Source organism: Pseudorca crassidens, chromosome 6, assembly GCF_039906515.1.
Source record: "Pseudorca crassidens isolate mPseCra1 chromosome 6, mPseCra1.hap1, whole genome shotgun sequence".
In the NCBI taxonomy this organism is placed as follows: Eukaryota; Metazoa; Chordata; class Mammalia; order Artiodactyla; family Delphinidae; genus Pseudorca; species Pseudorca crassidens.
The window spans coordinates 65838375-65863353 of record NC_090301.1 but is presented as its reverse complement, the minus strand read 5'-3'; the positions used below and the strand labels follow the sequence as shown (position 1 = coordinate 65863353).

General features: G+C 37.5%; 1 protein-coding gene across 1 annotated transcript in view; it reads right to left on the bottom strand.

Annotated features, from left to right (window-relative positions):
• Positions 1-24979, bottom strand: part of TTC21B (tetratricopeptide repeat domain 21B) — an 85300-nt gene that overhangs the window by 4799 nt on the left and 55522 nt on the right. Inside the window, exons 23-27 of the mRNA XM_067741677.1 lie at positions 11666-11816; positions 11314-11475; positions 9040-9235; positions 4965-5189; positions 898-1018 (exon numbers count right to left, since the gene is read on the bottom strand). Of these exons, the coding sequence (XP_067597778.1) occupies positions 898-1018; positions 4965-5189; positions 9040-9235; positions 11314-11475; positions 11666-11816 (855 nt within the window). The remainder of the gene's footprint in view (positions 1-897; positions 1019-4964; positions 5190-9039; positions 9236-11313; positions 11476-11665; positions 11817-24979) is intronic.

Here is a 24979-nt window from a genome sequence, read left to right as displayed (position 1 = left end):
CACCCAGTATTCCAAAGCAAAGTTTGGGAAATACTATTTGAGAGTTTCCAGGAGACAGCAAGGAGGGTGAAAGACTTGAAAGAAAGAATGGACAAGCACCTGAGGATGGTTTGGAGAGAAACTGAGGAGAGACAATGACAGAGTTTGCAATTAGAGGGCCATTATGCATAAGGGCGGAAGGACTATGTGGGTTGCTCGAGAGAACAGACAGGGCAGTGTCAATGAAGCCTATTTCAGTGCAACACAAAGAAAGAGAGGCCTGGGGAGGAGCTCCCCAGGAGTCACTAAGTATATTCCAGATGCTGCCCATCTGTTACAGATACTGGAGACTAGCCTTCCTCAAACCAATGGGCTACCACTGGAACCAAATGACGTTTATAGATGCTCAAGAGAAAAAAAAAAGTTCCGTAGTCAAATTTCTGTGGGAAACATGTCCCCTCTGTGATATCCATCACAGTATATATTAGGGTTTAGAGGCTTTGAGAAGTTCTGCAGTAAAGAAACCAGGAGGACTTGATTTGATGCAATGTCTTCCCACTTCCTTCACAATGAAACACCTTCCCCCCACAGCATCACCATTCTGGAATTAGAGGGTGAAGGGAAAGGAAGGGCAGAATTAGATCGGATGTCCTTTAAGGCGACTGAGGTGGAGTTTGAATCTCAGGAAACTACACCTAATAACTTAGTAGCTAATAATCTATTATAAATATAAAATATAAAATTTTATATTAAAATATAAATAAATATAAAATAAATTATAAAATAAATATAAATAAATATTTATTTATTATAAAATAAATATAAAATTTATTTTTCAGACGGTCCAACAAAGGATGTTGGCTTTCACAGGAAACCCACGTTTCCTGTGAAAACCTAGTGTCTAAATTTTAAACTCACCTACTGCTGGATTTGTCTGATTGCCGTGTTTCCACGCCATCTCATAGTTTAAGGCAGCGTCTGTATATGCTTGCTCTTTTTCCATAATGTATCCCATATATTCATAAGCTTTGCAGCAAGACTGAAGAAAAGTGCAAGATGTATCAACAGATTACACTTGATATCACTAAGATTTTATGGAGTGCTTATGACTATAGAGGTCAACCATATCAACTCATTTAAATGGCACATGAAACAGTGGTTTTCAACCTTGGCTATGCAATCCAATCATCTATGGGACTTAAAAAAAGATTCTGATGCTGAGCCCCTATCTCAAACCTACAGAATCAGGATTTTTGGGTGAGAGGGAAGGAGATGTTTTATACATATACATATACATGTACACTTTTTATTACAAGTAATTCTAACACATATAGAAATTACAGTATGATGGACCCCCTGAACCCATGTCTTCAACAGTGAACTCCTGACTGATACTGTTTCACTACTCCATACACTTGTCCTTCTGTATTATCAGATAAAAAACCCTCAGATACTACATCATTTCATCCATAAATATTTTAGTATGCCTCTTTAAAAATAAGGACTTTCTTTCAACATAACCACAAATTATCACACCTAAAATGTAACAACTCCTTGATATCACCAAATATCCAGTCACTATTCAAATTTCAAATAGTCTTAATATACTTTTTTGTTTGCATGTTAGGATGAGGATTCAAATAAGGGCCACACACTGTGACTGGTTGAAATGTCCCTAAACTTCCTTTTGATCTAGAAGTCTCCTCTCTGTCTCTTTCCTTGCAATTAAATGTAGAAGAAACAAGAATGTTCATCCTAGAGTTTCTCACAGCCCAGATTTAGGTGAGTGCATCCTTATAGTGGTTATATAATATATTCCTATGTCATTGATATTTCCTGGAAATTGTATTAGATCTAGAGGTTTGTATCCGATTTTGACTTAAGGGGAAAGAGGTGAAACTACTTACTTCATAGATTAGTGCTCAACCGAGTCACACTGCTCCTTATGAAAAAGCAAAAATGCACAATGCTGTATACATGTTTTTAGGTATTTTTTAATTGCTATTTTTTCCCAGAGTGTTAATTTAAAAAAATAGAAAAGTAGGTATATTAAAATTCACTGCGTTATTTTAAGTTTGAATATTTTTTCTCTTTATCATAATTTTACTTTCCTTATTTTAATGCAAGAAGATACATCACTAATATTTTCATGAAAACTACTAACCATTAAAAAATACACACAAACATGGATCAGGGCACGCATTTTCCCTTTTTGCTTCAGGCTTCAATATAGCTCAGCACAGCACTGTAAGATCCTATCTGTTTTACCTTTTGATACTTTGTTAAAAAAATATTGCATTAAATGTCATTTATCCTGATCACTACATTGGACTGAGTGTTTATGTTCGCCCAAATTCATATGTTGAAATCCTAGCATCCAGTGTGATGGTATTAGGAGGTGAGGCTTTGGGGAGGTGAACAGGTCATTTGGGTGGAGCCCTCCTGAATGGGATTAGTGACCTTATAAAAGGGACCCCAGAGAGCCCCCTTGCCCTCTTTTTCTGCCATGTGAGGACACAGTGAGAACTCATTAGTCTGCAACCAGGAAGAGGGTTATCACTACAACCCAACCATGCTGGCACCCTAATCTTAGACTTCCAGCATCTAGAACTGTGAGAAATATTGATAAATTTCTGGTGTTTATAAGCCACCCAGTCTATGGTACTTTGTTATAGCAGCATCAGTTAACTAAGATAATCACTGAGATTTTAAAAAAATATATATATATATTTATTTATTTATTTGGCTGCGCCGGGTCTTAGTTGCAGCATGTGGGATCTCCGTTGCTGGTGCGGGATATTCGTTGCGGCATGTGGGAACTTTTTAGTTGTGGCATGCGGGATCCTGTTTTTTTTAGTTGCAGCATGCGAACTCTGAGTAGCAGCATGTGGGATCTAGTTCCCTGACCAGGGATCGAACCCAGGCCCCCTGCACTGGGAGCACGGAGCCTTAGCCATTGGACCACCAGGGAAGTCCCGATAATTACTGAGATTTTAAGTGCTCCTTTAAATTTCGGACCTGGAGTGAGTGTTTCACCTGTGTCACCCCACTCTGACCCTCTCATAGATGGTGTGTTCTTCCATCACGTGGTACGTAATGTCTTGTGATGTTATACCCATTCATTAATTCATCATGGTTGGAAAATAGTGACATTCTATCATTCTTTCTTCATTTATTAGCTGGAAAACATCTATAATGAGAAACACCTCCTTTTCCACTATTTTGTTTCCCAGCAGTATTGTTCATACAGAAAAGGCAGGATAGATGCTTAATTCTTTCCCTTTATTTGCCAGCTTTAGAAATAAGTCAGTTTATTAGCATATTTCAGTGGTGACCAATTAGGGTTGTTTTTTTTTGGATCTTTGTAAACTCATGGACTTAGACATATTTGGTGTGTTCCAACTCAGTGCAGTTATTACTGATATCTAAAGTGTCTCAACTTTGGCTAGTGGGAGTGTCCTCAAGTTGGCTCTTGAGTCCCTGACATGACTCCAATTATCACTGATAGCTTCCTTGCCATCTGGTATGACAAGATGGTCTACTGTCATCTTGCACATTTCCTGCCCCAGATCTGGATGATCTCCATTTCTTAATTATATAATTCAAAGTTTCTAAGCTCTGGTTCCTGAATTTCATGCTTCCAATATTGTCATGCCTCAGCAGTAGGGCTGACGCCTCTAAAGCAGCCGTCATGTTCAATCATGCAATGCATTGCTGTCTGCATTCTGGCAAATTGAAATTCTATCTGCACTGAAACCTTAATTCCCATGAAATCTTGCTTAAGCCTCGATTAGGCATGTAAGGGTTAGTTATTTGGCGGTTTAGATTTTTCAGAGCCTATTAATAAGTATTCTGTTTTTTAAGGCCAATGTAACTTAAATTACATGTATAATTACATAAATTGATAAATGGCTTGATAATTTAGGTTTTTAAAGTCCCCAAGAAAATAACTTAATAGTATTAGACGATCATGACTCCTCTTTGGAAAACAAATGATCTATTTTGTAATCTAACTGGCTCAAAGGGAATAAAACATAGATTTGCTGTGATTAAGATTTTGAAGTAACTGGTAAGACTCTATAAAGATAAATATCCTCAAGTTTCTAAGTTGAGCACAATTATTTCTCAATAAATAGTAACAAATTCTTAACTTAAAACATGTTACAAAAAGACATCCTTTTCTGGGCAATTAAATACCAAAATGCACTGTTAGTAAAGAGCCTTAAATTCTAAGGACTTGAAGATTTTCAGTTTTATACCTAAGATACGCACTTTTCTACCTAAGATACGGACTTTTCATTAAACAAATCAAATTAAATGCTTAAAACACTTTTCCCTACAAAATATATTATGCAGAGTGGATTCTAATAATGAGAAAACAACACGCAGCTGCAGTCAGTTCATCAGGAGTATTTAACAGGAGGAACAGACGTCTGCAATTAATGCTCTTCTGCAACTTTCATTAGCTCTGGGATGAGATGGATAATCACAGGCAAACGCTTGACATTCCAAAACACTTTCTGTAAGTAGGGCAAAACCACAGCTGAAACTTGAAACTGCAATCTCTCTTTCTTTATTTTCAAGGGCAAATGGCTTCTTTTTTATTACTAATGTTTATTTCCTGATTGTGGTAAAAACAAACATTTAATTCTCTAAAAACACACAGAAATCCCTAGAAATGGACCAACACTCTATAAAAACCTATATAGAGGGCTTCCCTGGTGGCGCAGTGGTTGAGAGTCTGCCTGCCGATGCAGGGGACACGGGTTCGTGCCCTGGTCCGGGAAGATCCCACATGCCGCGGAGCGGCTGGGCCCGTGAGCCATGGCCACTGAGCCTGCGCGTCCAGAGCCTGTGCTTTGCAACGGGAGAGGCCACAACAGTGAGAGGCCCGCGTACCGCGCAAAAAAAAAAACAAAAAACACCTATATAGAAAGCTTATACAACAAAGGCTACCAATTACTTTTCATTCCTCAGTCACCTACCCTGTTATGACGCAGGCACCTTTTTAACAACTCTTCTGCCATGTCGTACTTTGCTGATTGAATATAAATGTCAGCAAGCAGCAGCCAACTCCTCTCAAAGTCCTCAGCATCAATAGGATTCCAGTTCATTTTTGCAATCCTTTTCAGCTGGTTTCGGGCTCGTGGAGTTTGTTTCAAGATCATATAAGCTGTTGCCATTCCCAAAAGTGCTGGAATATGATCCTTCTATAAGGAAACAAGAGTTGAGACCCCCAGATACACAAACATAAATGTGCCATGTTTAAAAGAAAAACACATGGAAAGTAGCAAGTGCTACATAATATAAGGACCGGCCTGTGGATTCTGTTGCTGGCTTCACTTAAATACTGTGATATGGTCATTGTGTAACACATCCAGTAACCTCAGGCTACCAGGAGGAACCATCTGGTCCAGGTAGTTCAGTAAGAATGCAGGTGCGGTAACCACGCAATTCCAGACAATTAGGAAAACTTGTTCTTTAATGAGACTGTTTCAGTTTTGTACAGAAACAGAAAAAATAAAATTCTATCTCATTGTAGTCCTAATTGAACATTTATGTTTCAGATTCAGCATTCTGGCTCCTTAGTTCTTTAACCTATAAAACAGGACTAAGAGAATGATTTACCTGCAAATGATATTCCTTATCTATACTGACTTCTACTGCTCTTTTCCTCCTCCCTTTTCATTTTATTCAAAAGCCTCTTCTCCCAATAAAGTTTGGTTTTAATGAAATGTTATAAATAAGGCATGCAATTAATTAATCATTTGGAAACTATATGAAATAAACTCATGCCTTAAAATATGCTTTTAGATTTGGAGTCTGCAGCTCCTTGATAGTAACTATAAAAGATGATATTCTTTTAGACAGAGCTCAGAGTCAGAAAATGTCACTCTACGAAACCAACAAGCTATTAAGAATTGGTATAAAATGGAGACCATTAGCGGTCTATCCAGAAAACTAACATACCTATGCAGTTATGTGTATGAATCTGACAAAGATAAAGTGCTTCTCAAATTTCAGAAGAGGGGCCGTGATGCTTTTATAAAGAGAAAGACTTCCATTTAAAATATAAATAAAAGATGAGAAACTGTGATGTAGAAATTATAATATCATGACTATAATAAAGGTGCACTGTAAGATAGCAAGTTTCAGTAACTAATAACGAACAAAAGGAGAGCAGAGTGTTAAAAAGTTCAATGTCCAACACTGATCATGGTTGGAAGTCAAATAATCCTGGAATAGAGAAGGGCAATTCACTAGAGTCTGATGAACATGGTTTGTAGGAATATAAAACTTCCTTGGGTCTAATTTTATGTCTATCAATAAACTCCCAATATGTAATTTGTTCTCCTGATTAAGGAATGGCAGAAAGTTTTTTATTTGAACGCCAAATACAACCAATTTGGTAGTAGATTTTGAAGACGTGTGGGATATTATTAATTATTGAACAGTATCCCCCATCCCAGGAGGGCTAGAAAGGAAAGAAAATACAGACCTACTATGCATTTGTCAGCCAGATCCTAGGACAGCCCAAGAAGAGAAGGGTCCTGGAAAAATGTCCAGACCTATTCACATACTAAAAATATCCCACACTATACCTTTAAAAATAAACTCTGATTTAAAAATCACACACTTTGAGTTTGATTAGAATGAATCAATTCCTCACAGCTTGAAATCACTCCTGAGTGAACTGAAGAATGGTTTCTGAAACTGCAGACTTGCATTCTAGCCCCTGCACTAGGCCCATGATGCCTTTTCTGGTGCAGACATCCTAAGATGTTCAGCCAGCTTTTCTCTGTCACTCTGAACTGCAACAACTTTACATCACAAAAGACAATACAGCTCTATTATAAACAGTGTACCTTTACGGTTCAAGGTGAGGGGAAGAAAGGAAGGGGAAACATTTTAGATTGGGTTTAATGCTTCTTCCACTGGTTCCTCCCATGTCTTCCTGTCATTTTTCAGTCAATCTGAAGGCCACATCGTGCTGTGAATCTACCCTATGCTTCAATGCCTCCCTGCCTTTGTTCACATTTTCCCCTTAACTTAGAATGCACTTCCTCCAACTCTGCCTGTGAAAATGCAATTTACCCTGGTTCTTCTTAAATCATACCTTCTTCCATGGAAGGGGTCTCTCAGCTCTCCTTATACTATCTCCTACAGCAGTGGTCCCCAACCTTTTTGGCACCAGGGACCAGTTTCGTGGAAGTCAATTTTTCCACGGGCGGGGGGCAGGCGGGGGGATGGTTCAGGCAGTAACGCGAGCCACGGGGAGCAGCAGATGAAGCTTCGCTCGCTTGCCCGCTGCTCCCCTCCTGCTGGCTGGTCCGGTTCTTAACAGGCCCCGGACGGTCCGCGGCCTGGGGGCTGGGAGCCCCTGTCCTACAGCACTGTTATTTGCAACTTTAGGACAGAACGTAACAGATTTTGCTTTGCATTACACTCAGTATCTGTGTCTCATCTTCCCTAGACTACGAGGAACTTGAAGAAAGGGTCTGTATGTGGTTTATCTTTGTGATTCCGACTATGCTCAGCACCCACTGGTTACTTAATGAATATTCATTATAGGCTGCATATATTAAATATAATGAATATTCGAGTTAAAAGGGAAAAATGCAAGATAAAATTCACTTACTAAACTTCAATTCATACATCAGTCTTTGGACAGTATGGCCAGTAAACGGATTTGAGCACCGTATATTACTAATCACATATGTAAGAATGATAAGAAAAATAATGTAGTCTCAGCAAAACAAAGAACTGGCACAGTCTCTCTAGGAAACAGCTGTGATGTCACTTACTGCTTTTAGTGTTCTCTCTCAAACCTCACAGTTTAAACTCTCCTTACATGATAGAACGTTACTTCCCAACCTTAGGGAGCTATGACACCTTACTTGCAATGGTGCTTTATCATGTTTTACAGATTTTCTTAGACTTACAGGACAGTCCTATTTCTGGTTCTGTCAGCTGCTGTCATCCATCTGCTGCTGCAGTCAATTCAACTGAGCACTGCTTCAATGTCAGCAGAGGGGCTCTGCTTGAGGATGGAACTGGGCAGCTGCTGCCTTGCTGTTTTGTCCCCAGGGTGGCTTACAGTGGTGGTCAAGTGCCACCATGGATACTTGCACCCAAACAACAACAGGAGTTGCAGGTTTTCCAAAGCCCTCCAGGGTCCTAGGAGGCAGGGGGGAGGGGTCACTGTAGGAGGTTTTGGCCATTTACTGCTGCTGCTGTGACCTCTGAACCACAAGAAAACACAGCAAAATTCTGTACATCCTGTGAGAGGCCCCACATGAGTCTCCCACGGCTTACAACACCAGTGAGTAAAAGAACATGAAATCCCAAGTGCATGCTTAGAACTAGCTACTACCAACTGTTGATGGGATGGGTACCTAGAATTCCTTCCTTAATAACAAGTAATTGGAGAATTACAGCACTGTGTGAGGGAAGGAGAAATAAAAGGCCCAGAGGGTGAGAAGGGCAGTGGATCTGAATGGGCTGAAAAGAGGAGAAAGCCTTTGATCTAATAGTAATAAAATAATTTATTATTATTTAATATTTATTATTATTATCACAGGGGGTGATTCCAGTGTCACTAAAAAACAACATCATTATCTGCATGACTGAATTATAAGTTGTCAGTACTGATCTCACTTAGCTCTAGAGCTGGAAAAATTTCAAGTTCACATAAGTGAAAAGGTGAGATATCAAGGCAGCCAGGTGTTTGTTTTCACTTAGTAAGTTAACCTAGGCTACACTTAACAACACAGAGGATAAAGCCATTCCCTTGAGAATTAATTTATGCCCTCTTGCAGAATTTCCCTTCTCTAGAACTCACTGTTCTAATAGAGATAAACATAACAACACGTCAACATGTAATAATGTCTCCTCTGAAAACAAAGGTACGTGATGTAAAATCATACCAAACTATATATCTAATTTTTAATAATAGTAAATAATGAAGTCAATCTTCAGAAAACAAATAACTAATTAAAGTACATATTTCAACACCACCAAGGAAAGCTAACATGAAGTTGAAAAAGAAAATCTACTAACCTCCGACGTTGCTATTTCAGTGAAGGTATTCAATGCCTGCTCGACATTAGATTTCTGTTTGGTAGCCATTAGGCAACAGTTTTCCATTATGCGAAGCTGCACGTGACCCTGAACAGTCTGAGGTTTTAGTTCCTTAAGGAGCTTTTCTGCTGTTCTCACTGCTAACTGCACAGACTCTTGCTTCTCAGTTGAATTACTGTATACAATACAAAATAAATCTATGTCTATCACTCATTAAAATTCATTGAGATTAGGGTACATTGGTTTCTATTTTTCTCACCAATTTAAAAGTAATCCTACTGAAGAATGTCACTCATTCTCTTCTAATACAAAGTAAAGCACAGTTACAGTTTTAAAAACAAAACTAACATAGCTTCAATAAAACACCATTAAACATTTATTCACTTTAGACTGAAAACAAAAATTGGATACCATCCACCTGTGGTAAATGTGTTCGTTTTAGCTAATATAAAACTAGAATTCAGGGTAAGTAGAATTATACAATTATCAAATAGCATACCTACTCAGAAAACGAAAGAAAGAAGGGAGACTGTAAGATACTGTAAATCAACTATATACTTCAATTAAAAAATAATTAATTAAAAAAAAGGAGTGAGCAGAAAGTAACTAACTTTGTTAAAGCACTTCCTATGTGCCAAGCACTGTGTTATTTCATTCAGTGTATGCTGAATCCATTTTACATATGAGAAAACCAAGGCTCCAACAGATAAAGTAATTTGCCAAAGATCACATAGCTAATAGATTTGAATCTAAGTTTGCCAGACATATAAAGTATACTAATGTTCCTCACCCAAGGTGCCTATTAGGTTCTCAGAAAAGAAATTCTTTACTTGTCAAGAGGTTATAAATTTTAAGTGCAATAATTTGAATGTGTAATAGCAATTTTCTTATATACATACCCACACCCAGATATAATGTATAAATAAATCAATTAATGAAAGGAAATTAAATTCTTAAAGCCTAATCACTAAAGCTATTGATATTCTTCTCAGGCTTTTACCTTCTCTAAAACATTTTACACTGTTGGTAATCTTCTTTCAAGCTCCCCTCCTTTTGTTTCTTCTGTAAGATTACAGTTTTCCTTCTCTTTCCACCAGTCATTGCCCTATCCTTACCTCCCTTCCTCCAATCTCCTTAAATGTTAGCACACCCCAAATTTAGTTCTCCGACTTCCGTCACTACATTCTACTCGAAAAGAGGCCATTCATGGGGTTCCAACTACCCACTCTGAGCACCTATCCCCCAAATCTGTATCTCAAGCTGTGACCTCCCTTCTGAGTTCTATATTCCAAATTTGGTGTTCTCAACCTACTGCTGAAGATTTCCATGGGGACAGCCTATAGTTGCAAAACAGAATGTTTCCTTAACCTTTCTAAAACAAACAAAAATTAAAAATGCCTCTCCCCCGCTCTAAATCTTTCAATGGTCTCTGTAATCCAAGCCTTCAGGACTGCCACTGAAACCTCTCAGCAGTCAGGTTTTCATTTCTCCCACTCCTCTATGCAGCTTCCCCTGACTGCTCTGCACTATGTTTTCTATGAATTCCTGCAACACTTAATAACAATTTAACTCACTTCTGTTTTGTTGCAAGACTGAATGGCTTCAGACACTGCCTTGCCGACCAGGTAAATTGCATGCATGCTCCTGGGGGCAGAAATAACCTCTCCTACTCCCCTTACACCCTTATACACTCCCCACCCTGCCTTCCCTGACCCTGAGGAGAGGGCGAGCAACAAGTGTAGCCTGACAGAAGTATAACCACTTACCCGCAGTGCACCACAGTGGCCAACAGCTGGCGCTCTGAGGCCAGGGAGGACTCAGTCTAAATCTTGCCTCCACCATTTTCTAACTCCATCACGTTAGGTTAACTTGGAGCTTTTTCACACATTGTTAAAGGGAATAAATAAGGCAATGCATATACAGTATACAGCCAAGATCTGGCAGAGAGCCATCTGTTAAGAAGTTACTATTATTATTATGCGGACAATTTTTGCCAAGGTAATCACACTACGATTCATTCTATTTTCCACAGAGCAATTAGGGGAGTGTCTTCAATAGCATGTCTGTTCTGATTTAGAAAACCTTCTAAAAGTATGTCATGCTTGTTTCAGAGAACAGTTATTCCCAGCTATGATTTATTCGCTAAACTGCCATTAGTGCTATCCTGGAATTTAGTTCTCTTTTATAAGATATCCTTGATTATCCCCAACAAGTGTTTCTGGAAAAAAGAGTAACTTGTCAAATACTACTCACCCCAGGTCTCCATCCAGATTTTCAAATACTTCACCTCCAATAGTTTCATTATCTGGATTCAGACAGATTTCTATCATATTATAAAGGGCATTTTGGCCCCAGTCACTGTCTTTCCGAGCCTTATTAAAATGTCGAAGGGCATCATTTGGTTCTCCAGTATACCTTGTTAGATGTTTAAAAAAAATTACTTATTGCAATCACTAACTACAAATTTAAGTCGTTTATAATTTGTTTTGTAAATAAAACTATTATATTTTAAAATATAGAATTTTAAAAATTCAAAGTGTATTCTACTTTAGTCACAATGAGGAAAACAACCTATTATGTAGAATTTATTTGCCAATAAATTTACCAAAGATATAATCCTTTACAGTATTGAAATCCTGGCTCCAGTTTTGCTCTGGAGTTACGTTTCTCAGCCATTAAGAAAAATCTTGGAACATCCTCAAGTTTTCCACATCTTCTTAGGAGATCAATTAAACGAGATAAGGTCATATAATTATCTAGAAACAAAGAACATTTCAGTTATGGACATTTTATAGCTTTTGCTTTGATGGTTAAAATCCTTCTTCATTAAAGTATACTTTGCTTCAAATGAAGTGCAATTTAAATATAAATTTAAATTTAGTGCCTTAGAGGTTTTGAGTCTCTAAAGAGACCGTACAGACAATGGATGATTTATCAAATGATAAGGGATGGGTTGGTCTGGTCACAGTGAGAGAATGTTCAATACAGGCAAATCTATAAAAATGTACATTTGTTGTGTCTTACTTTTCAATTGTCATTCCTGGGACCAAAACCTAGAAACAGCCTCTGTATAATCTAGACTCTTAAATGTAAAATTCAGGAGGATCAGTTTGATTGCACAGGAGAAGTCTACCTCTGAGACCTGCTTCCCTACTTACTGCAGCTAGGAAGCGGGTGAGAACAGTACACGTTGATGATAATGTTTAGGGTGGGCAATAATTTTACTGCAGACTTGCCTTAAGGTGTACGTGTACCTAACACACTCGATACCAGCTTACCATATTATAACCTTAACATACTAGTCCCAGTATTTTAATCCTATATTATCTTCTAAGGAAAAAGAACTAGTTATTTAGTCCCAGGTATAATTTCCTGACAGGTTTCTAGAATGGCTTCTTCTAATTCTATTCAGTTCTTTCTCATCACTAGGATACTAAATTTTGAGAATCATGTTAATACATTTTAAGATAGTGAAAATAATGTATGGACACTTTAGAAAATTTGGACAAGTACAGAAAAGTATAAAGGAGAAAAAAAATCACTCATATTCCCACCAACTAGAGATTACCACATTTTGGTACGTTTCCTATCATATATTTATGAGTAAAAATCAATCTATAAATATTTAAATGTAAACAGTGAAATATGTTGCTTACATATATACAAAGTTGGAGTCACACTTGGGGTTCTGATTTTGATTCAACATTATATAGTAAACATTTCCCAATTGTCATTAAATGGACTTCAAAAACACTTTAGTGACTGCACAATATTCTATTCTATTGATGGCTCACATTTTATTTCTCCTTCGTTGTGTTTTTTATGTATTAATATTTGGGCTCACAAGTTTCAATTAGCACAGGACTCATAGTAGGGAATTTATAAAAATCCTTATTTATATAAGCTATTTGATTCACTTTGATAGGGTGAATTCCTAGAATTAAAACACACACACACTAACAAAAACTTTTAAAAGAAATTTATCCTGTTTCTATTTTCCAAGAAAAGAGAAGATACCATATAATCCAGCACTTCCACTTCTGGGTATATACCCCCAAGAACTGAAAGCAGGCACCTAATCAAATATTTGTATACCAGTGTTCACAGCAGCGTTATTCACAGTAGCCAAAGGTGGAAACAACCCAAATGTCCACCAATGGACGCATGGATAAACAAAACATGATATATACATATAATGGCATATTATTCAACTTGAAAAGGAAATTCTGACACGCTACAACATGGGTAACCCTTGAAGACATTATATGAAGTGAAATAAGCCAGACAAAAAAGGACAATACTGTATGATTCCACTTGTATAAGGTATCTAGAGAAATCAAATTCATAGAGGCAGAAAGTAGCTGGTGGTTGCCAGGGCCTACAGGGAATGGTGAGTTAGTGTACAGAATTTCAGTTTGGAATGATGAAAAAGTTCTTGAGATGCATCATGGTGATGGTTACACAAAAATGTGAATGTACTTAATGCCACTGAACAATACACTTAAGAATGGCTAACATGGCAAATTTTACATATGTTTTAGCAAAATATCATTAAAAAAGGAACCTCTGTAAGCTTTGCATCTATTCTTTTACATGATGTCAAAATAATCCAGGTTGACATCATCATTTGCCTTTTAAAAAATTTTTGTTGATGTGTATAGTTGATTTACAATGTTGTGTGAATTTCTGCTGTACAGAAAAGTGATTCAGTTACACATATATATACTTTTTAAAATATTCTTTTCCATTGTGATTAATCACAGGATACTAAATATAGTTCTTTGTGCTATACAGTAGGACACTGCTGTTTATTCATTCCACATATAATAGCTTACCTCTGCTGACCCCAACCTCCCACTCCATCCCTCCTCCAGCCCCCTCCGCCATGGCAACCACAAATCTGTTCTCTATGTCCTTGAGTCTGTTTTGTAGATAGTTTCGTTTGAGTCATATTTTAGATTCCACATATAAGTGATATTATATGGTATTTGTCTTTCTCTTTCTGACTTACTTCGCTTAGTATGATAATCTCTAGTTGCATCCCTGTTGCTGCAAATGGCATTATTTCATTTTTTTATGGCTGAGTAGTATTCCATTGTATATATGTACCATATCTTCTTTATCCATTCCTCTTATCAATGGACATTTAAATTGTTTCCATGTTTTGGCTACTGTGAACACAGGGGTGCATGTTTCTTTTTGGATTAGAGTTTTGTCTGGATATATACCCAGGAGTGGGATTGCTGGATCACAAAATGTAATTCTATTTTTAATTTTCTTAGGAACCTCCATACTGTTTTCCGTAGTGTCTGTACCAACTTACATTCCCACCAAAAGTGCAGGAGGGTTCCCTTTTCTCCACATCCTCTTCAGCATTTGTTATTTATAGATTTCTTAATGATGGACATTCTGACCAGTGTGAGGTGGTACTTCATTGTAGTTTTGATTTGCATCTCTCTAATAATTAGCGATGTTGAACATTTTTTCACGTGGCTATTGACTATTTGTATTTATTCTTTGGAAAAATGTCTATTTAGGTCTTCTATCCATTTTTCAATTGGGTTGTATTTTTATTGTTGAGTTGTATGAGCTGTCTGTATATTTTGGAAATTAAGCCCTTGTTAGTTGTATCATTTGCAAATATTTTCCCCCTTTCTGTGGGCTGTCCTTTTATTTTGTTTATGGTTTCCTTTCCTGTGCAGAAGCTTTACCCTTTCAAAGAACCAGCTCTTGGTTTTACTGATATTTTCTAGCTCTTTAATCTCTATCTTATTTCCTTTATGATCTTTATTATTTCCTTCCTTCTGCTGAGTTCAGGTTTTGTTTGTTCTTCTTTTTCTAATTCTTTTAAGTGGTAGATTCGGCTGTTTAAGATTTTTCTTGTCTTTTGAGGAAGGCCTATATTGCTATAACCTTCCCTCTAAGAAATGCTTTTGCCATACACCATAGATTTTGTATGGTTGTGTTTTCATTGTCATTTGTCTCCAGGTATTTTTTAATTTCCTCTTTGGTTTCATTGTTTACCCATTGGTTTTTTAGCAGCATGTTGTTTAGTCTCCATGAAATCATTTTTTTCTCATTTCTTTTTCTGTGGTTGATTTCTAGTTTTATGCCATTTTTGTCAGAAAAGGTGCTTGAGATAATTTCTATACTCTTAAATTTGTTGAGGCCTGTCTTGTGCCCTAGTATGTGGTCAATCCTAGAGAATGTTCCACGTGCACTTGAGAAGAATGTGTATTGTTTTTTTGGATGTAATGTCCTGAACATATCAAGTAAGTCTGACTGTTTGACTATATCACTTAGGATCTGTTGCCTTAGTGATTTTCTGTCCAGAAGACCTGTCCATTGATGTGAGTGGGGTGTAAATGTCTCCTACTATTATTGTATTCTTGTCAATTTCTCCCTTTAGTATGTTTTATGTATTTGGGTGCTCCTATATTAAGTACATACATGTTGATGAGTATAAAATCCTCCTTGTATTGTCCCTTTTATCATTATATAGTGTCCTTCTTTATCTATCTTTATGGTCTTTGTTCTAATGTCTATTTTGTCTGATATGAGCAATGAAACTCCTGATTTCTTTTTATTTGCATTTGCATGAAATATCTTTTCCCATCCATTCACTTTCAATCTATGTGTGTCCTTTGCCCTAAAGTGGGTCTCTTGTAGGCAGCATATTGTAGGCTCTTGTTTTCTTTATCCAATCTGCTACTGTGTCTATCGATTGGAGCATTTACTCCATTGACATTTAAAGTAGTTATTGATAGATATGTATTTATTGCATTTTAACCTTGTTTTCCCATTGATTTTATATTTCTGCTTGGTCCCTTTTTTTTCTTTTTGTTTTTCCTTTTGTGGTTTGATTATTTTCTTTTGTATTATACTTATGTTCTCTTCTTTTTGGTTTCTGTGAATCTAGTGTATGTTTTTGACTAGTGGTTACCTTGTTTATCAAGTATGTGAACCCCATCCTATATCTACTTGCCTTAGACTGGTAGTCATATATGCTCAAACACATTCTAGGAAATGAAAAAAAAAATCCACTTTTTTTTTACTCTCCTCACCCATCTTTTTACATCTTCATGTTCTTCCTTTTGCTGTTCATTGTGGTTATCATCACTTTCACAGAAATTTTCTGATTTTTTTTTAAATCTGTGTACTGGCTTATTCAGGTGATTTGCTTTCCAACTGTGATTTTCTCTTTCCTACATATTCTTACTTCTTTTCTATTTAGAGAAGACTTTTCAATATTTCCTTAAGGATAGGTTTACTATTGCTGTATTCTTTTAGTTTTTGCTTGTCTGAGAAATTTTTTTTTTTTACGTATCAATAAAGCTGTTCTTATATATATATTTTTTATTTTTTATTTTATATTGGAGTACAGTCAAGTGTTCAGCAAAGTGATTCAGTTACACATACACATGTATCTTTTCCCATTTAGGTTATTAGAGAATACTGAGCAGAGTTCCCTGTGCTATACAGTACGTCCTTATCTATTTTAAATATAGTAGTGTGTATGTATCAATCCCAAACTCCCAATTTATCCCTTCCACCCAACCTTTCCCCTTTGGTAACCATAAGTTTGTTTTCTAAGTCTGTAAGTCTGTTTCTGCTTTGTAAATAAGTTCATTTGTATCATTTTTTTTTGGATTCCGCATACAGTGACATCATATTTGTCTGTTTGACTTACTTCACTTAATATGATAATCTCCAGGTCCATCCATGTTGCTGCAAATGGCATTACTTTGTTCTTTTTATTGGCTGAGTAATATTCCATTGGATATATGTACTACATCTTCTTTATCCATTCATCTGTTGATGGATGTTTAGGTTGCTTCCATGTGTTGGCTACTGTAAACAGTGCTGCAGTGAACATTGGGAAGCATGTATCTTTTTGAATTATGGTTTTCTCTGGATATATGCCCAGGAGTGGGATTGCCGGATCATATATATGGTAGCTCTATTTTTAGTTTTTTAAGGAACCTCCATACTATTCTCCATAGTGACTGTATCAATTTACATTGCCACCAACAGTGCAGGAGGGTTCCCTTTCCTCCACACCCTCTCCAGCATTTATTGTTTACAGACTTTTTGATGATGGCCATTCTGACTGGTGTGAGGTGATATCTCATTGTAGTTTTGATTTGCATTTCTCTAATAATTAGTGGTGCTGAGCATCTTTTCATGTGCCTCGTGGCCATCTAAATGTCTTCTTTGGAGAAATGTCTATTTAGGTCTTCTGCCCAATTTTTTGATTGGGTTGTTTTTTTTGCTGTTGAGCTGCATGAGGTGTTTGTAGATTTTGGAGATTAATCCCTTGTTAGTCACATCATTTGCAAATATTTTCTCTCATTCTGTGGGTTGTCTTTTTGTTTTGTTTATGGTTTCCTTTGCTGTGCAACAGCTTTTGAGTTTAATTAGGTCCCATTTACTTATTTTTATTTTCATTACTCTAGGAGGTGGATGAAAAAGATATTGCTCATATTTATGCTGAAGAGTGTTCTGCTTGTTTTCTTTGAAGAGTTTTATAGCATCAGGCCTTACATTTAGGTCTTTAATACATTTTAAGTTTATTTTTCAAAAGGGTATTACATGTACCAAAATGTTCATTGAAGCTCTATTTACAACAGCCAGGACAAGGAAGCAACCTAAGTGTCCACCAACAGATGAATGGATAAAGAAGATGTGGCACATATATACAATGGAATATTACTCAGCCATAAAAAGAAACGAAATTGAGTTATTTGTAGTGAAGTGGATGGACCTAGAGTCTGTCATACAGAGTGAAGTAAGTCAGAAAGAGAAAAACAAATACCGTATGCTAACACATATATATGGAATCTTAAAAAAAACAAACAAAAAAAAAAACAGTCATGAAGAACCTAGGGGCAAGATGGCAATAAAAACACAGACCTACTAGAGAATGGACTTGAGGATACGGGGAGGGGGAAGAGTACGCTGGGACAAAGTGAGAGAGTGGCATGGACATGTATACACTACCAAACGTAAAATAGATAGCTAGTGGGAAGCAGCTGCATAGCACTGGGAGATCAGCTTGGTGCTTTGTAACGACCTAGAGGGGTGGGATAGGGAGGGTGGGAAGGAGGGAGACACAAGAGAGAAGAGATATGGGGACATATGCATATGTATAACTGATTCACTTTGTTATAAAGCAGAAACTAACACACCATTGTAAAGCAATTATACTCCAATAAAGATGTAAAAAAAAGGGCGTTAAAGAATGTTCTAAGTTCATTCTTTTACATGTAACTGTCCAGTTTTCCCAGCACAATTTACTAAAGAGATGTCTTTTCACCATTGTACAGTCTTGCCTCTTTTGTCATAAGATTAATTGACCATAGGTGCATGGTTTTATTTCTGGGCTTTCTATCCTGATCCATTGATCTATATCTCTGTTTTTGTGCCAGTACCAAACTGTCTTGATGACTGTAGCTTGGTAGAATAGTCTGAAGTCAGGGAACCTGATTCCGCCAGCTCCATTTTTCTTTCTGAAGATTACTTTGGCTATTTGGGGTCTTTTGTGTCTCCATACAAATTTAAAATGTTTTGTTCTAGGTCTGTGAAAAATGCCATTGGTAATCTGCTAGGGATTGCAGTGAATCTGTCGACTGCCTTGGGGAGTACAGTCATTGTGACAATATTGTGATCCTTCCAATCCAAGAATATGTTGTATCTTTCCATCTGTTTGTGTCATCATTGATTTCTTTCATTGGTGTCTTATAGTTTTCAGAATTACAGGTGTTTTGTCTTCTTAGGTAGGTCTATTCCTGAGTATTTTATTATTTTTGATGTGAAGGTAAATGGGATTGTTTCTTCAATTTCTCTTTTTGATCTTTCGTTGTTAGTGTATAGGAATGCAAGAGGTTTCTGTGTATTAATTTTGTATCCTGCACCTGAATTCATTGATGGATTCCAGTAGTTTTCTGGTGGCATCTTTAGAATTTTCTATGTAGAGTATCATGTCATCTGGAAACAGTGAGTTTTCCTTCTTTTCCAATTTGCTTCTCTGATTGCCACGGCTAGGACTTCCAAAACTATGTTGAATAAAAGTGGCAAGAGAGGACATCCTTATCTTGTTCCTGATCTTAGAGGAAATGCTTCCAGCTTTTCAATGTTGAGTATGATGTTAGCTGTAGGTCTGTCATATATGGCCTTTATTATGTTGAGGTATGTTCCCTCTATTCCCACTTTCTGGAGAGTTTTTATCATAAATCGGTGTTGAATTTTGTCAAAAGCTTTTTCTGCATTTATTGAGATGATGATATGGTTTTTATTCTTGTTTGTTGACATGGTTTATCATGCTGACTGATTTGCGGACACTGAAAAATGCTTGCATCCCTGCGATAAATCCCACTTGATCATAGTGCATGATCCTTTTAATATATTCTTGGATTTGGTTTGCTAGTATTTTGTTAAGTGTTTTTGCATCTGTGTTCATCACTAATACTGGCCTGCAGTTTTCTTTTTTTCTATTATCTTTGTCTGGTTTGGGTATCAGGATGATGGCAGCCTCATAAAATAAGTTTGGGAGCGTTCCTTCATCTGCAGTATTTTGGAATACTTTCAGAAGGACAGGTGTTAAGTCTTCTCTAAATGTTTGATAGAATTCACCTGTGAAGCCATCTGGTCCTGCACTTTTGTTTGTTGGAAGTTTTTTGATCACAACTTCAATTTCAGTACTTGTGATTGGCCTATTCATATTTGCAATTTCTTCCTGATTCAGTATTGGGGGGTTGTATCTTTCTAAGAGTTTATGATTTCTTCCAGGTTGTCCATTTTGTTGGCATATAGTTGCTTGTAGTGTCTCTAGTGATCCTTTGTATTTCTATGGTGTCTGTTGTAATTTCTCCTTTTTCATTTCTAATTTTATTGATTTGCACCCTCTCCCTTTTTTTCTTAATGAGTCTGGCTAAAGGTTTATCAATTTTGTTTATCTTTTCAGAGAACCATCTTTTAGTTTCATTGATCTTTTGTATTGTTTTCTTCAACTCTATTTCATTTATTTCTGCTCTGATCTTTATGATTTCTTTCCTTCTACTAACTTTAGGTTTTGTTTGCTCTTTTTTCTCTAGTTGCTTTAGATGTAAGGTTAGGTTGTTTATTTGAGCTTTTTCTTGTTTCCTGAGGTAAGCTTGTATTGCTATAACTTCCCTCTTAGAACTGCTTTTTCTGTGTCCCATAGGTTTTGGATCATTGTGCTTTTGTCGACATTTGTCTCTAGGTATTTCTTGATTTCCTCTTTGATTTCTTCAGTGATCCACTGCTTCTTTAGTAGCATATTGTTTAAGCTCCATGTGTTTTTGTTTTTTACAGTTTTTTCTTGTAGTTGATTTCTAATCTCTTAGCATTGTGGTTGAAAAGATGCTTGATATGATTTCCATTTTCTTAAATTAACCACAGCTTGCTTTGAGGCCCAGCATGTGATCAGTCCTGGAGAATGTTCCATGTGCACTTGAGAAGAATGTGTATTCTGCTGCTTTTGGATGTAATGCTCTATAAATATAAGTTCACCTGGTCTAATGTGTCATTTAAGGCCTGTGTTTCCTTGTTGATTTTTTTGTCTGGATGATCTGTCCACTGATGAAAGTTGGGTGTTAAAGTCCCCCACTATTATTGTGTTACTGTCGATTTCTCCTTTTATGGCTGTTACTGTTTGCCTTATATATTGCGGTGCTTCTATGGTGGGTGCATATATATTTAAAATTGTTGCATCTTTTTCTTGGATTGATCCCTTGATCATTATGTAATGTCCTTCTCTGTCTCTTGTAACAGTCTTTATTTTAAAGTCTATTTTGTCTGATATGAGCATTGCTACTCCAGCTTTCTTTAAATTTCCATTTGCATGGAATACCTTCTTCCATCCCCTCACTTTCAGTCTGTATGTGTCTCTAGATCTGAAGTGGGTCTCTTGTAGACAGCATATATATACAGGTCTTGTTTTTGTACACATTCAGCCAGTCTATGTCTTTCATTTACATTTAAGGTAATTATCGATATATATGTCCTGTTACCATTTTGTTAACTGGTTTGGATTTGTTTTTGTAGGTCTTTTTTTCTTCCCTTCCTCTTTTGTTCTCTTCTCTTGTGATTTGATGACTAACTTTAGTGCTGTGTTTTGATTCCTTTTTCTTTTCTGTGTTATCTATTGTAGATTTTCAGTATGTGGTTACCATGAAGTGTTTTTATTTTTCTTTAAATATTTTTTGATGTGGACCAATTTTAAAGTCTTTATTGAATTTTGTTACATTGCTTCTGTTTTATATTTTGATCTTTTGGCCCCAAGGCATCTGGGATCTCAGCTCCCTGACCAGGGATCAAACCTGCACCCCCTGCATTGGAAGGCAAAGTCTTAATCACTGTACCACCACAGGGAAGTCCCTATCATGAGGTTTTGATATAGCAGTCTATGTATAAATAAGATTGTTTTAAGTTGCTGGTCTTTTAATTTTAAATGCATTTTCAGTATCCTGTGTTTGTACTCTCTTCTTATGATTGCTGGTTTTGATGTCATATTTATGTGTGGATGATTTTCTACCTCTGTGCTTCCTGTACTGGGTTATCTGTTTCCTTCTTTAGGTTTGGGAAGTTTTCTGCCATAATTTCTTCAAATTCATTTTCCATCCCCTGTTCTCTTTCTTTCCCCTCCTGGAATCCCTATTATGCATAAATTTGCATGGTTTATATTATCCCATAGATCTCTTATATTTTCATTTTTTTTCATTTGGCTTTCTGTCTTCTGTCCTGATTGGGTGATTTCCATTACTCTGTCTTCCAGGTCACTTATTCATTCTTCTGCATTATTTCTTCCGCTATTCACTGCCTTTAGTTCAGTCTTTGTCTTGACAAATGAGTTTTCTAATTTTTCTTGGTTCCTCTTTATAGTTTCTAGTTCCTTTTTACAGTACTCTGCATTTCTTTCGACAGCCTTTCTTAATTCCTTCAGTATTTTCATTATCTCCTTTTTGAAACTGGGGTCTATTAGACTGAAGAGATCTGCTTCATTGTTTGTTCTTTCAGGGGAATTCTCTTGGTCTTTTAACTGGGAGTGGTTCCTCTGCTTCTTCATTTTATTTATATTTCTCTTATTCTGTGAGTTTAGGAGAAACAGTTGTCTATTGTGGTCTTGGAGGGAGCATCCCCGTGTAGCTCGTGTGGGTTTAATATTTTTGGTGCAAGGGCTGTTTTTAGTATGGATGCCTGTCGCCGCTTTCCTCAGTATGTGCTGGTCATTATCCCCTTGAAGGGGGTGCACAGATGCAGCAGCTGGTGCCTGGGCTGTGGGGTTTTCAGCAGTGGTGGCAGCTCACGTGCATCCCTGGAGCACACAACGGGAGCAGAGGTGGCTCACGACTGCTCCTGGAGTCCAGCAGGGTGGAGTTGGTGGCTTGAGACCACTCCTAAAGTACGGGGGCAGTGGTGGCTCACAGTTGGTCCTGAAGCCTAGGGGACAGTGGTGGCTCACAACTGCTTTTGGAGCTCATGCAGGCTGTGTCTTGCCACCTGAGAGCTCACACAGGAAAAAAAGCTGTAATGGCGGGCCCCACCCCTCCCCTTGTGCACCACCCACACAACAGCGCCTGGCCTCTAAGGCAGCCCAGGCTCCCTGTGCGTACACCCGCGGGTGCAGCTGCACCAGACTCCAGCCTGTTCAGGGAGCTTCCATGCAGCCCACCCCAGTCCTCTCCCCGGGTCTGATCTCCGAAGCCTGAGGTTCCGCACCCAGCCCCCACCAGCACCAGCACCAGCAGATGTGTGTTTCAGGCTGGGGAGTGCAGAGTGGTGGCACTGACCATCTGTGCAGGTCTCTCTCCATTCTAGCTGCTGCAAACCGGCTGCTGCATTCTCCTCTGAGGCTCAGAAGCGCCCCCTCTGTCCCTGCTGATCTCCCCATCAGGGGACTTCCCTGGGTGCAGGAACCTTTCCTCTTTCATAGCTCCCTCCCAGGGGAGCAGGTCCCATCCCCAATTCCTTTCTCACTTTCTTTTTTTCTTCCTTTTTAATTTTGTCCTACCCGGTTATGTGGAGATTTTCTTGCCCTTTCAGAGGTCTGAGGTCTTCTGCTAGCATGCAGTAGATATTCAGTGAGAATCATTCCACATGTAGAGGTATTTCTGATGCATTCATGGGAGGAGATGAGCTTCACATTCTACTACTCCACCATCTTGATCGCTCCCCCCCACCATTTGCCTTTCTTGACCCATAATCTTGGGTTTCAAAATGTTGTTCTGTCTGCCTTCTGGTATCACTAAAGAGAGGAGCACGATCAGAGTATGGTTTCAGAAAGAGGATTCAAATACTGGTCTTATCTTTTATGTGAATTCCAGCACATTACTCAAATTCTCTGAGTCTAGAATCACTTACTTTCTTAAAACAGGATTATAATATTGACCTTCAGAGTGCCATGGAAACCAAATAAAAGCATGAAAGAGCTTTAAAACTATAAACGTCAATAGTAGTATCTATAATGCCACATATTTTGTTAAGAACTAGGATGACTACCCTATAATGAAGCCACAGAATCTAGAAGCTAAATTGGATTAGACAGGAAGTAAAGGTTGAAATTTCTGGCCCCCAATTGTTTGTATGATTTTGCTAATGTGTGTGATATATAATATCACTGATATTATCTAAAGTCAACCTTGGGAGGCCAGTTTCTTGAATAATTATCACCTTACAATATTACTGAAATGCATTCATTATTAGTTGAAGTTATAATTACCACTGATAGGTTAGATTACATTAACTTGTCTTTTGGTTAACCATGAAATCTGACAGAAGGCAAATTTCTGCACTTAAGAAGTCTGTCGAAAGCTAAAATGTATTATATTCTGAAAAGTTAGTTCATGTTTATTAATGAACAGTGAGAAAATATCAAGAAAAACCATAATGTGATGTGATTAGGCATGAAGTGCTATGGAATTACAATGCACAGAATTCCTAACTTTGCCTGGGGGAGGCAGAAGAGGTTTCACAGAGGATCAGACTTTGAGTCTTGTTAGGCAGACAAAGGCATTCCAAGGGCAGGTGGCATGTGCAAAGACAGGGCTGAGAAGAGCATGGAGAGTGCTAGATGCTGAAGTAGAGGAAGAGGGATAAGAAATACGGATGGAAGGGTAATCCTGGGGTGTATTATTATCAAAATAATGCTGTAGTTTAGACTTTACCCTGGAAAGTCATCCTAAATTTTAAGCAGAGGGCTAGTTTTCGCTTTTTTTTAGAATTAATATGATAGTTCCTACAATGGCCTGGAACACAGCAAGAGACAAGAGGCTGGAAGATCAGCTGGGAAACTGCACTAGTCCGGGTGAGAGATAATAAAGTTCTTCATTAGAGTGGTGGGCTAGGAGAAGACGGACAGGATGTGATAGCTATTCAGCAGAGAGAACTGATAGGACTTGTTAACCAATTAGTGTGAGGGAAGGGGAGAACTCAGGACGATTTGGAGATTCTGAGAGAGAAAAGGTTTGTAATCTGTCAAGAGAGCAATAATTAGATCTATATGGAGAATTTTCTACTAGCTAGGTTAAGTCAAATTAGACAGTACATTTCTGAAGTAAGCTCAAACACAGCCTTAAAGTATAAGATGTGCTACTGAGGATGACCTATATAACACATGACAAAGTAAGTATAGATGCACAGATTTTAGAATAATGGACTAGTGGATAAGTTTACAAAATCCTATTAGGAATAAAGCATAGAATGCAAGATTAAAAACAAAATATCACATAGACAATAAAAGTTTACTTAAAACTTTGTATTTTTAAACAACTTGGTATTTCACACTCATTCATTGAGCCATTCAACCAGTAAACAATTACTCTGTGCCATCTATGTACCTGGAAATATACCTGATGCTGGTGGTTGTATGTTGTTTGGTATTTCTGGAGTACTAGGTCGT